General features: G+C 42.2%; 1 protein-coding gene across 1 annotated transcript in view; it reads left to right on the top strand.

Moving 5' to 3' along the window:
• Positions 1 to 292: 292 nt before the first annotated feature.
• MAP3K5 (mitogen-activated protein kinase kinase kinase 5) overlaps positions 293 to 14540 on the top strand; it is a 104066-nt gene continuing 89818 nt past the window's right edge. The window contains exon 1 of the mRNA XM_086877488.1: positions 293 to 1093. Coding sequence (XP_086733614.1) covers positions 688 to 1093 — 406 coding nt within the window. The 5' untranslated portion in view covers positions 293 to 687. The remainder of the gene's footprint in view (positions 1094 to 14540) is intronic.

Raw genomic sequence — 14540 nt, forward strand, 5'->3', positions numbered from 1 at the left:
CCTCGGTGCTCTCCAACAGCCGGTACTGCCGTCCCCTCCCGGGGCGCCCCGAGGCGCGGGGCGGGGGCAGGCCGGGCCTTCCCAAGGGGAGCTGAGACCTTCCAGGCGGACAAACCCGTGAGGACACGACGTGACCCCCTTTCTCCGAGAGCTCCCACTCGGGACGCGGCCGGAACGCCGAGCAGGGGGGCGGAAAAGGTTATTTCTGCCCGGAGGCGGGGCCGGAGGAGGTGCCCGGCGCTGGGGCCGCCCCAGCCCGCGCTGCCAGTGGATCCGCAGCTGTGGCTCGGCAAGAGCTGGAGCGCCGGAGAGCGATCCCACAAGTGGTTCCTCCCTGCGGCCGAGGAATTTCGCCCACGGAGTGAAGCGGCCGGAGGAAGAGCGGGGTGTCGGGGGTGGCAGGGGAAGGACGCCGGGCTGCCGGGGGTCGGCGCGCCGGGCAGTCCCTGCAGGTGCGGGGGAGAAGGGCGCGTCATGGTGCCGGTGGCAGGCACGGAGGGAGGCTGTGCTCGTCTCCCCGTCTCTGTCAGCCTTCGCTAGCGCCCGAGTGGGAATCCCTCGCTTCAGCCCGGCCGCCTCTCCCCTCCAGCAGCTCAGCGGGACCGCTCCGGGGCGGGCGGCGCAGTATGGCATCCGCCTAACCCCAGCCGGCGCAACAGAGCCCGGGGCTACTCCTTCCCCGCCGGGATGAGCGACAGCAGCGAGGGGATCGTCAGCCTGCCGGTGCCCGGCCCGCCCGGCGGCGGGACCCCCTGCGAGGAGGTACTGGGCAGGAGAGCGCCCGGGGCCGACCCCGGCGCCCGCAGCCTCCCGCCCGACTTGGCTGCGCCGCCGCCCGCCGCTCTCTGGGCTGAGGACGCCGCCGCCGCCTCCTGCCCGAGCACCGCGGCGCGGGCCAAGGGTGGCGGCCGCCGGACCGCGGTCACCTACGTGATCAACGAGGCGAGCCAGGGGCCGCTGCTGGCGGCGGAGAGCGGCGCCCTGCAGAGCCTGCGGGAGGCGTGCGAGGCGGTGGGCGCCGCGCTGGAGACCCTGCACTTCGGCAAGCTGGACTTCGGCGAGACGGCGGTGCTGGACCGCTTCTACAACGCAGGTGAGAAGGGCTGCCCGGCCGGGGCTGATCATCCCTCCGCGGGACCGGCTCGGCCGGGGCTCGCCGTCACCGCCCCGGGTTCACCGCGGGGCGGCGGGAGCAGCTCCGGCCGCCGGCTCCTCCGGGGGCCGAGCCCTCGGTGCCCCCGGCTGCAGTGACAGCAGGCACGGAGGGAGCGTGGGGAGGCAAAAGTGTGCCAGAGACCGCTTTTGTCCCCCGCGCTAATGAAGAAGAAACTCTTATGTCAGCAAGCGTGCTGTTAATCAGCGCTTGTGACCGCTACCAGCGGGTTAAACGTTCCCTGGCTGCTTTCTCTCGGGGTCCCGAGTGCAGGGATGCAAATCTGTACTTGTACGATGAGTGCGGGCTGAAACAGACGGGAGCTGCGAGGCCACGGGAGCTTCGAAAAGCAGATTTGACACCAGGCGCGTAGGGACAATTTCCTAGTGCTGACGCGGTATCTGGGATGCTGCAGGTGTTTGTGGTTGAAAGTTTGTGCTTTTGATATTGGTTGCATAAAATAAACACGATTGATGCGCTTGGACAGAGAGCACGCCGGCCGAGTTAATTGGCAAGAGTACCCAGGGCTGCATCCTCTCAGCCCAGTTTGCCAGCTGTGTGGAGATAAAAGTACAGTACCTTCATTTGAAGGTGTGGTGGCCTGAGGTTTTGTGTTATGATGGCCCCGTTTGTAAAAATAATAACTAAAACTCTCCCCCATCTATTCATCTTACTGACAGATAAATAGTGTGAATGTAGAATAAAAAATACCTCTGCTTGCTAGATTTTCAAAGGCTTCATACAAGTAAGGTTATAGTACTGAATTAATGGCTTTTTGCTTTAAAAAAATATCAGAAGCAGGGAATTGACCTGACCTGCAATTTTAAGCTTTGGTGTAGCAGTTTTTGTAGTTTGACTGTAGGCTTTGCCTTATATGAAATGCATGCTAAAGAGAAGCATTTAACAAGTTTTGTCAGATACTGTAGTTTCCTCCTCTCCTGGGGAGGGGTGAAGAAAAAGGGAAAGAAAACCCAAACAAACAAAAACCTCTACTGTGAACAGTTCTCACAAAAGGCTGTTCAGCACAGGCATGCAAATGCCTGTCACCTCTTTGAAACTTTGCAAGCTTTGCCTCATGGACTGCTGTTTTCTGTTCAGTGAGGTGGGCGATTCTTAAGCTCTGCATTCACAGCTTATTCCTTTTGCCTCATGCAGAGACATTTCCTTAAAAGTAACAATTTTCGGAAGTCAGAGGAGCTGTTCTCACAGGTGGAAATAGGAAGGCCATAAAGTTTAATTATAGACCTTATATTCTCTGCATTTAACTCGGAGAGACTTCAAGCACCCTGACATCTCTTCATTCCAGGGCAGGTGAAACCTGAGAGTCTCTTTTGGTTGTGTTGTGGAAGCTGTCGCGTAGTGAGGCTCAGGAAGTTGAATTATCCCTGATGTTTTTGTGCCGCTTACCCTGGTTAATTTTTAGACTCTGAGCTGTTCAACAGGCGGGTCTTGATAGTTCATGGACGCTTTTCTTGTAATGGGAGATTTGACTTGAAGTGGGCCCCTTTTAATTCTGGCAGTAGGCGTCTGGTTTATAGTGCTACATAACTGCATGCTTATGTAATATAATTTGCTTGTTTCAGTGGCTTTTCAGCAAACTGTAAATGTGAGAATGTTACTCATTTTTTGGTTTTTTTTCTTTTTTTTTTTTTCTTGTCCTGTTTGGGTGGAATTTAATGGAACTGTTGCAAACCAGAAAAAAAGTATTTTGTAATTCTCCTTCAGTAGTAAAGTCCAGAAACATTTAAAGAACTAGGACAGTTGATCACCTCCAGTGCCTGAACTGAAGAGATCTAGATGTAGAAGTTTGCATCTGCTCCACATGTACTCTGTACTCTCTGAGCTGACCAGTGATAAACCAGCTGCAATCTCAAAACCAGTTTCATGTTGCTTATCTTGGGTCTAGTGGGATCTGTCAATTTTTTGCACTCGTTTCTTTATCCTTGGTGCACTTTCTACAGTCTTACTATTTTTAGGAATTAGTTGTTTTCCAGGAGCTATAAGAGTGAAAAAAATCTGTTTGGGAACAACATTAAAGAGTAGAGTATAGTGTAGTAGAGGAATACAAATGGGGAACAGAGTAGGGAACGAAACTGAAATGGCCATGGAGGGTGTAGCTTTTGCACAGATATTTTAACTGCTTTAACACGGTGGTGGGACAGAGCATTTGTAAGTGACCTAAACTCCATCTCTCTTACCCTTCTTGTCCTTTGCTGTGTGCTTTCAGTGATATTAGTGATATTAATTATAAAGAATAGCTGTACACTATATTTTTTTAAAAAATAGTGTATGAAAGTAGCACAGCATGACTAAATATTAAATAAAAATTCAGCAGTGAAAGTGCTTTCAAATTACATGATAATTACGTGGTCATAATCAGGGTGTGAAGTCCTCCTGGATTCATTGGAAAGGCCAGCTAAGTTACCAGAGTAAGGAATGATGTGATTTCAGGAAGGTTTGGAAAATCAAACTTATAACTGTGTTTGTGTGAAACAAAGCAAAACATTAAACCTCTCAACTCTTGTAATGCATGTAAATTAACTGTGATTTACGTGGATAGACCTACAGCGTAGCATACCTGTACATCATTAAAGCTTCCCTTTTTAGTGTCTTACTTTTTGCTTTGTATAACGTAGTATGAAGTCTTGCTGATTTTTGATGTATGTTTGCTTCATGCCTTTCACTGCTTCAAAGAGAACTTGAAGGAGTATTAACTAAAATATCTTAGATGAAAATACTCATCATCCGCTCTAAATGTAGATTAGCCTACTAATAATCTCCTGCCAGCTTCAGTCAACTATGGCCCTTAAATGCTGAGACATAATTAGCACTGCATGTTTAGTGAGTAGGTGTCAGCTATGTATAATTGAACCATGCATGCACCAAATATTAAGAATGAGCCTAGTCTAGCATTTCTGATTGCATGGCTTAAATTCCACTTGATTTCAACAAAAAAATAATTTTTTCTTAAAAAGCAAATGAGCCCTGGAAACTGCTGTAGAAGTGTCTGATAAAAACAGAGACTTCAGTATTAATCACATTTTCTTCTGTTTAAAGAGGAAGGTGAAGAGAGGAAAATGTAGTTCAATTTCTTGCAAAACTTGATGTATTTGGATTTAATCAGCTGTCTTAAGGGCTCTTTTCCTATATAAAGAGGATAGATAGAGTTTTTTATTGTTATTATTTGTTTTTTGGTTTGTGGTGGGTTTTTTTGTTTGTTTGTTTGTTTTGTCTCCAGTAATTTTAAGCTGGTGCAGATGAATTACAGATACCTCCTAAATTCAGCTTTGTTTCTAAAGACTTCAGGAGCATTTTAAGAGTTGGGCAATTAGAGATGTGCCAAAATGTATCTGAGACACGACTCTACAGTGCAGTAGGTAATCATGGTATTTTAAAAGTCACTAAAGCCGTTGATATTTGTAATGAAATGGCATTTTCTCTAAATTTGAATGACTAGATCTACATATTCTGTCGATTTTTCTTTAATTGCTCAGTTTCTTCTGGAAACAGCCATAAACAAGTGTAAATTACTTAGAGTTTGTTTGGCTTAGGTAAGCATTCTTTTTATTTTTTTCCCTATTTTTTTTTTGACAATTGAAATTAGAAAGATTTTGTTTCCAGCAGATCTTTATATTGTCACTTTGTATTACGTAAGAGGATCGATTATTGGCTGAACAGTGTTTGAGAGGAGCAAAATAGGTGAAAGTATGGTAAAAGGATAAAAACTCTCATGAATCAGTAATTTAAATGAAATCAGCTCTTCATGGGAGGGAGATGCTCTAAGTCAAGGTAATTTCTTCACAAATGTTTTTAGAATTAAACAGGGTTGTGTATGGTAATTTTCTAGATGCATAATATTGGGCATTCTGACTTAAATACAGTCTCAGAGGAATTTGTGAAAGATCACAGTTATTGAGGAGGATATGGGTTTTCTAATGTGTGCAGTCACTTGTTTTAGGTTGGTTCTCAAGATAAACAGCTTGACTGATGTGCTTTTCATATAAAACTGTCTTTCTAACTTTAATGCTGTCTTATACTGGGGAATTTAAATTTCATAAGCTTCTTATGCCCAAGTTTTATCCATCAATGGTCCTGAGGATAGATAGCATTTTCTACTAACACCATTGTGTGAGGTTATTGAGATAATTCTCCAGAACAGCAATGACCAATGAAAATGCAGTTCATCAAATAAGAGATGATAAAATAGGTTTAATATATTATCTTTATTTCCAGTATTCAGCATTCTTTCTTTCAGAATTCATGCAGGCTTGGGCTTGAGATTGGTATGTTGGCTTACTGGGTTTAGAAACATAGAGTGCAACTTTCTTGGGAAGACTTGATACAAAAAATGACAAAAAGTTCACTTCTATGAAGGTGAACTTTACTTCAAAGATGTTCTACACCTAAGTTGTTTCTGCAGATTCTACAGAACATTTGTGGATTAGAAACATTTATAGGCATACAGAAACGCTGTAAAGCAGTGCCAGGGCCCAACAGCATTCTTGTGGTTTCTTCCTCTAAATATGATATATTCTAGGCTGCTATTTTTTTCAAGTGAGTTATGCCTTTTATATGTGTTTCCTGAAGTTCATGATTGTGACACACCAATGTAGACTTTCACCTTAAACCCAAAGGAGGTCGTATTCTATTCAAAACTGATGTTCTCGTTTCTAGAAGTTGATGTAAATATTTTCTGTGGTAAAAACCATCATATATCCTACCATACTAGCTGTTTGTAGGAAAAAAAAATCACTAGCAGAGAAAGTAATCACAAGCTTTATTCTATTCTACATTGTCTCTCAGAACAATTAGGTGTTTTTCATCGCCTTTTTCTTGATGCCTCCTGATTAATATTTGGTTTCACTGACAGAGTTTTGTCAGACACTTGAAATACTGCACATACTTTCTGTGATTATGCAACACTTAGATTCACATCTTATTTTGCGTCTTTTTGACAGCCCCCTCCCCCCATTCCCCAGGTACTGCTGTACCTCCACTACTGTTTCTATAGCATCATGACTGGAGAATCAAATTATAGTTCTTATTAGTGAGCAGGAAATATTATCATGTTGCATTATTCTTGTCTGATTTCAGAGTCCAGGACAACTACTAAAAAAATAAAAAGAGGTTTAGTCCCACTGTCAGTGGAAATCATGTTGAAAAATTCTATGTTTCAGCAGCGATGATGCAAGTGATGAGTTGGAGCAAGAGATGCCAAATAAGTTAATAATGGTGTGCAGACTTGATCTTATGGCTGTCTTGAGAGTATGACTATAATCATGTCATGGATGCAAAGTATTATGAGTACAAAATCTTTGTGTCAGAATGCATACACATATTGTAATGTTTAGGTGGGGTGGATTATTACGATCCTTTTGATTATGCATATTGATTGCAGACTCTCTTAGAAAGCAGTATTAGAAACCTAAAGCAAATGACAGCATATCTTCAAGTATTTTATTCTAAAGCACCTGAATGGCATCTAATTTCTACAACAGAAATTATGAGTCTGGAAAAAAATCTGTAACCCTGATACAAAATATGTGTGTTCATGGTGCTAGTGGAGAACTTCTGAATTTATGAAGAAATTGCGGGATTTGAAACAACATATTTCCATTGCTGGACCAGGTGTAAATTTGTATAATTGGATTCCAGTATTGGTACTGTATTGAACTACTCTCATCAGGCTATAGGTGACTGGAAAGCTAATATTCCATCAGTTTCTGTCTGAAGCAGGAGTAGCACAGCAGATACACTGGGTTCTCTTTCAGACTATCAATGGCCTGTGACAGCAGATTGTAGCTCTGCTGTGCAGGAGCTTCCTAAGGCCTCTCCCAGAGCTGAGAGGCTTATGCAGCATATGCCATGGGTGTGAATTACCAGCCATGTCTGTAACATAAATAACATTAGGGATATGCTCCTGCAGTGCTTATTTACTGAAGTGTTATCAGTGAGACAGCTGACTAGAGAGTCCACATGAAGGCTTTTGTTGGATTATTTAGAAGTTTCTGGAAGTTACTAGAAGTTAGACTTTTGAAATGGTACTTTCTCTTTTGCACTTCAGTGCATCACGGTGATAGTTTAGAAATACTTCATGGTATTTGAAGTGGTGGGAGGAAAGCAAGTTATGAAATTATTAGGGTCTGTTAAAATATAATAAAGATGTAAAACTCGTGAGGCATCTGTATGAGCAGATATCATCTAAGTATGTTCCCCAATGGAGAAAATGCTAAATGGAACTAGATGAATACTTTTTGAGTAATGCAGAAGAAAGCTTGTGACTGTTTTTTCTGCAGTTTGCATTTCTGTAGCTCTGAACAGGATGTGTCATAAAGAAATGACTCTTGAATTTGCTGCAGTCATGATAATAATTTGGCTTCTTTTTTTAGTAGCTTTCCAAAGTAAAGAAGCACAATACAAAAAGCTGTAAATGTAGCAAGTGACAACAGCTGAAACAAGTTGTGTTAAAGCCTAAAGGTTCAAGTGAAAAGTAGAAAAGGCCTTATATAAATGCTTTAGCACCATTGTCCTCAGTAAACTTCACCCTCTGTTACATCTTAAATGAAATTAGGTTAAGCAAGTGAAGATTGCAATTTTATGGCAGTTTGTTTTATTTTGTCTCTATATAGACCAGCTGAGTTTTGAGTGCATTCTGTGGTGCTGATCATTTAAAACTTGTTCCTCTCTTGCCTCAGTGCCTTTGGAGCAGTCTGTATTTGGAATTGCTGTATTTGCATGCATAGGTAACCAGCAAGTTTATTTTTAAGTTAAACCCAAAGGAATTAAAAAACCTGATTCTATAGTGGCAGGGATTTTGCAAGTCTGTGTTTAATAAAATGGAAGTTATTGCTGGGATTCACATCTTTCATTGTAGGCTCCCTGCTTTAGATTTTCCGAAACATCCACTGTCCACAGTAGTCTCCTACCACTTCTTCAGTATGGCTTCTCTGGGGGTTTATATTCAGCGGTACAGACACACTCAAAGTTCAGCATTTGTTAGAATGAGATAAACATCTGCAGCAGTCAGCAAAGTCATCTCATACCACAGAACATGTGTGTGTGACAGATGACAGAAGAATCTGTTTTGACAATTGGGAGATTTTCTGCTAATTACTGATGGGTAGATTTCTGTAAGAGGTTTGTGATTGTTTGTGTTCCAAGAGAACATGAACCTCAGGCTGAGCTTGACACACAAGCACAGGCTGCTTTTTTGGTTGATATTACCTTTTTCCTCTGAGACCAAATTTATGCCTTAAGTGATGCAGAAAAAATATTTCAGTTATGAAGAGCTGCTGATCAACTATTAACAACAGCATGCAGGAGTTGAATTCCCTTCTAAATCATGTCTGCCTATATTCATAAACATTGGAATGAGTTTAGATGCAGCATGAGGCTTAAAGATTTCCCACAGTCTGAATCATTTGAAGCCAGTGGGAATCAGTGCTCTTTCAATTCCCACAAGAAATGTATGTTTTGATTTAAGAGCTAGACACCCTTGTAAAAATTTGGCTCTGCATTTCTTCCTTACTGTAATAAAGCAAATGAGTTGCTCTGGGACTTGCTTGCTGATTGTGTCAGTGGGTGTCTCTTGCAGAGAGTGCACTCTGGGTGAGTAAGCAGCTGGTGCTTTCAGTGGTGAAGTCAGGTTTTCAGCGATATCTCCAAAGAAGTGTTATCTGTACCTCTTGCAGAATTTATCTGGTTTTCTTCCCCTTCACACAATACCTGTCTGATACAGTTTTAATGCTGGTTTCATTACAGTCTTTCTGGCTTATTAGGGACCTATAGACGGAGGGACCTGCAATCTGTGAACTGTGAAGACGCAGGTTAAACTTCTGGTAGAAGTCTGTTGTGGAGTGTGCTTAAGTCACCTGACTGTAGCACAGGAAGCCCTGGATGTGACCAAGGAAGACTCAAGGATACCAGAATGGTACCAGAAATAAAGGAACAGTTGTACCACTGTAGGAATTAATTTATGGTTCTGAAGTGGGGCCCCTCCTGCTTGGGATAAATTTATTCAGTTATGTTGACACAGTAGCAAAGTGCTTCATTTAACTCCACCATAGAGGCACACCCAGAAGATTAAATGCTCCTACTTCCACTGCTCCACCTTCAATACGATTTTTGCAGCTATGCATACTTTTGAAAGCATTGTAGTACTGGCTTTTCTCTATAGAAGAATGTATCTAAAGAGAAACACACTAGATGTATATCATAATTTTATGTTTTATTGGTTTCTTACTGATTTTCAAGACAATAGCTCAGATTAGGTTTCTTGACCTTCATCCAGGATCCTTATAGCTGATTTGAGTGAAAATGGATTGACTTTAACCTCAGTGCATGCATACTGACTATTGGTTATGCTTCCAATAATGTAGCATGATAATGAAAACTAGGTTTTTGGTTATGTGCTGCATCCTGTATTCACTCACTCCTTGCAGCTCCTGCCATCAGTGGAAGTGACATGTGGCATTTGTGGAGAAGGGCAGAAGCCTCTTGAATATCTTTCATATCACCAGAACCTTGTCTTCCAGATCACAGTTGGAAATTAGAAGTTTTTGCCAAGCAGTTGGTGTGAAGAACAAAGAATCCCTCTGAATCTCCTTGGGAGCGGGATTTTGTCAGTTCTGAACATTGTCATCATTCCTGGGTCAAGTGCAATTGCAAGAGGCTCAGTGACACCATCCTGATCACTTTCACAAGAAATGATTGTTACTTCTGTAAATAAGCTGAAGTCCTGTGTATTTATATTCCCTGAGATCAATTTCAATTTTTGTTTTCTGCAGAAGTGAATTTCAATGTTACTTCATATGAAAACAAATATACTTCCTTTGATACTTTGAGTCCTTCAATACTTACTCTCTTACAGGGGTTTTCAGTGACCTTGCAAATCATTCAAGTTGCTGTGCACAAACTATTTTCTTTTGCTTATTATGTTGAAACTTATTTTGGGAGGTAAAGTTCCCTGATTGACTCATTCAATATTTGTATATTATATACATTTCAAGACTGTGAAGATTCTAATTTCCACAACTATTTTTATGATTGCATGTTAATTAGAAGAGGAACAGAATTTCTTAAAGAGGGCTTTTTTTGTTGTTTTTTGTGGTTTTTAATGTTTCTGGTTTTGTTTTTTACATTTTTGATTTTCTTTGTAGTTGTTCTTTTTGAGGGGGGCAGGGTTTGATATTGTGCTTGGTTGTTCTAGTTTCCTTTTATGTCTTTCAGGGTTCTTATTCTTTTGGGAATTTTCCTGATGTATTAACCTTGTATTAACTGTGTATAGTGAATGTGGCACATATGAAGCATGGCAGGCATTGCAGGGCAAGCCAGAAAAATAAGTAGCCATTCCAAAATGTCCTGTACAGCTCTATTATTATGACTCCAATGCTATTAACTTTGACGAAGTGCTGAGGTCTTGCAGCAGTGCCCAATTCCGGTCTGTTCTTGAGGGATTATGGTATTTCTCAACCATACATCAGAGTGAGCAGACGTGGTTTGTTTTCCTTCTTCTACTTGCTGCCACAGGCCAAGGGCAGCATGTGGGTACCCTGATTTACTACAGCCATAGAAGGCCATTTCCAGTGGTGAAGAAAGTACTTTATCAACCTCTTAGCATGAGGAAGGAAGCCCTTTGGCCTCAGGTAGAGCTGGGGACTCATGGTGGGTGCTTGGTTCTGGACAAGCCTTTAAGGCTGGAGCCTCTATGGGCAGCACTGTCCAGAGCTGAGACTGTGATGCAGCCCAGCCCAGCTGTGCTAGCAGCTTTTTGCTGGACCGGTCTTAGGGTGTATTGCAGAATGCTCTGTTTGCAGATGAGAAGTGTCTCAGGCTGGATTTAGCAGCCACTCAAAGAGCTTGTATTGAAGATTTACTCAAATATGCTTAATTCATTGAGGCTTAATAACACCAGAAGTTTGTGAAGGCCAGTAAGTGTGAAGTGGATTTAACATGGCTTAAATACTTCAACACATTTGAGTGTGTTTCACAATTCTGAGGTACTCAGAGAATGTCTTAAAAGTATGTGTTCTAAAAGCATGCTGCAAAATAAACAAGAAAATGAGGATTCTTGCCACTAATTCTGTTACCAGAAACCATGATCTCCCTTTTCCAGCTGATGCAAGAAAGCCAAAATGCAATAAAAGCACTGGGAAAATGGACTGAACTAAACTGAGAGCTTTTGCAGCAAGCCCTGCCAAATGGGTGTGAACTGGAAAATTTCCAGTCCATTTTGTTGCTTAACTGCTTGCATTTTGGTCTCTCTTCTGCAGTGTCCCAGAAGTGTGTCTGCTTTGAATGATCAGTCTGTTGACAACCTGATACTTGTCCCTGTATCTTCTCTGTTCAAGTACTTTAATAGTAGCTTCAGTTGAAAAATTTCCTGGTAGGCAGATTTACCAAACCTTAGTGAATTTCAGTTTATGCTGTGGCTGCTTGCAAACTACCAGATGCCTGTTTTCAAGATTTAATTCAATTCATAGGAACTTATATATTCCTTATCCATTATGAATTGAAGATACTGATTCACAGACACAGAGCTGGCGTTGTTCAATGTGGAGAAGAGAAGACTTCAGGGAGAACTCATTGTGGCCCTTCAGTACCTTAAGGGGGCTTATAGAAAGGAGGGAGGTGGGCTTTTTATATGAGCAGATAGTGACAGGAAAAGGGGTTTTAAACTGAAATGGTTTTAAGCTGAAAGGTTAAAAAGTGTTTTCAAACTGAAAGGGGACAGGTTTAGAGTACATGTTAAGAAGAAATTCTTTACCCAGCAGGTGGTGAAGCACTGGAACAGATTACCCAAAGGTTGTGAATGTCCTATCCCTGTAAGTGTTCAAGGCCACTTTGGATGGGCCCTGAGCAACCTGATCTAGTGAGTGGCATCCCTGCCCAAGGCAGCAGGGCTGGAATTAGGTGAACTTTGATGTCCCTTCCAACCCAAGCCATTCGATGATACTGTGATTTAGAGCTACTGCCGTAGTAATGTCAAATACTTTTGCGATAAAACTGTCTCAGACTTCTAATACTGAAAGGCCTAGTTGACATGGCACATTTTCAAATAATTCTTAATGCCAACAAATAAATAGAAACAGCATGACAGGTACTGCAATATGCATATCAATATCAGAAAAGAGAATTACCCTCCTGCTGAGAGTATACTGCTGTCTCACTCTAGCTGCAGTGTTAAGTAGGGTAAGAAGATCATAAAATACATTTTTCTGTGCACTTACTCTCATTAAGTAGAACTGCTGGAATAGCTGAGTATGTTGTATCCTTTGAGATGCAGTCCCACAGCAGCTTAGAGTGGAGGAGAAACTGGACTAACATGCTTTTCCCTGGTGCTGCTTTTAGTGTTCAGAGAATTATGTGATGAGGTAGGTCATGGAGCTCGCCTGATTGCTAACTCACTCCTTTACTTCCTTCTGGTTAGCTTTCTGTTGAGTAAGTTCTGTGAGCTGAGCACGCATTCCGGAGGACTGACCAAAAGCAGGACTGCAGCAACCAGTGTTGAGATTGTCTAAAGGTGTGGTTTCACGTTATTCTTGATCTTGTCTCCTTGTGGGTTGCCTCATATCATTTCCTCTTCCGGTCAGGGCGGCTAAGGAGTGTATTTCATGCTGGCTGTGCCAGCTGTTTGTGCTCTCAGTCTGATGTTTTGCAGATACCTTCAGTTTACAGGAATGTTTGAAAGCATTATCTTGAGTTTACTGTGTATTACAACAAAAACTTGAGGACTTCTCATCATGTGAAAGTTCAAAGATTCTGCCACCTGAATTGAAATTTTGACTACATCTTTACTAGCAAATGAGTATTTGTGTTGTCATATCCTACTCTTAAGGGGGAGTGCCCCAGATTCGTAGGTGCTTGTGGTTGAAAGGAAAGACAAAAGTGAGAGGATCTGCAAAAGCTTACAGAGTTTCATTAGGTTATACACTTGCCATGAAAATTGGTATGGTAGTCCATTGTCTCCCAGTGTAACCAACAGTACTGGGATTTGAATAAAGGGGCAGAAAAAGAAGGGAGAGATGGGTTAAAGAGGGTGAAAGAGATAAAAAGGAAGAGAGATCAACAATCCTGGCTCCAGCGTTGATCCAGCTGATGGTGTGGCCAAGGTCCTGGGATGCACACACACCTGGGCTTTGTGGGGAGACCTTTTTATACATAAGTTTTCTCTCTCCTGGAGATAAGTTTCTCACTTTCTATGCAAGTTAGTTATCATGCTCAGTCTGTTCTTTTAGACCTTTCTGGAAATGGGTCAGAGGGCTCTGGAGATCTTTGGTGGTCTTGAGCCCCCCCTATAGAAGCATGTCTGCTTCTTGACCTCATTCACACACTGTACTGTGTTGTGCTTATCTCCAGGAGCCAGAACAAGGAGGCTTGTCCCAGAAAAGTGCTGCCCTACCTCTATATGGCCCCCTTCTCCAGCCACATCCTGTTCTTTCTCACAACAATCCTTGGTTGGCTGCACAGTTATCCGGCTATTGGTGTTTGGAGACATACACATTAAGTCCCCTTATCTTCTAGGCTTCTACACATGGATAGCAGAGTTCAGTGGCCTATGCTGTTAAGCTGTTATCACTTCTGGTGTGCTTTTGTTCTGTGCCAATGGGTAGAGCCGCAGTAGCATTCCCAGTGGCCTGTCTGAAGGGATCAACCTGAGGCTAGGAGAATTTAAGACTGATGTAAAATCATTCCAAGCCACTTGGTCCTGATGCAGAAGTGGGACCAGGGCCATATTTAATTAGCCAGCATTGCTATTCTGATTTCCTAGTTTAGGTGTAACAAGTGTGCTTTGAAGCTTTTGTTCAGAGCTGAGGAAGTGCAGTTGCAGTGTCATGTCTATTCAGGAAGGTGGATTAAAGATACTGCATTTGTGAATGCACAATTTCAGCAGCTATCTTGGCTTCCAAATTCACAGTCTTTCTTGAGGCCCTTGAACTGAATGAAGGGCAGTGAGTAGCTATTGCAAGTCTTAGGCCTCAATGGTCATTCAGGAAATAACTTGCTAATATGTGCTGTTTGTTGAAAAATAGTCTTTCAGATTCACCATATAGAACTGGACTGCAAGTACAGCATTTGTGCATCTTTTCCAGCATGAACCATTGGTTTCTTTGTATCTGCAGGAAATATACAAAATGTCATGACTGAATGTGTTGTAAAAATTTTGCTTTCCATCTTAATTAATTTGATTTTTCAGTCAAACTCTAACACATAACTTTTTTGATAAAAGATATAATATTTTTCAGTTATTAATTTCTGCTTGAATGTATCTGCCCTGCAGTTATATTGACAACCTTCAGTGTGGTAAATGAAGAAGGTTGACTGCAAAAGAAACAAATTAAATTTCAGGAGCTTAATTTTTGGCTTATGCTATTGTAAATTACTTGGT

This window comes from Cyanistes caeruleus, chromosome 2 (assembly GCF_971803275.1).
Source record: "Cyanistes caeruleus chromosome 2, bCyaCae1.hap1.1, whole genome shotgun sequence".
Taxonomy (NCBI): domain Eukaryota; kingdom Metazoa; phylum Chordata; class Aves; order Passeriformes; family Paridae; genus Cyanistes; species Cyanistes caeruleus.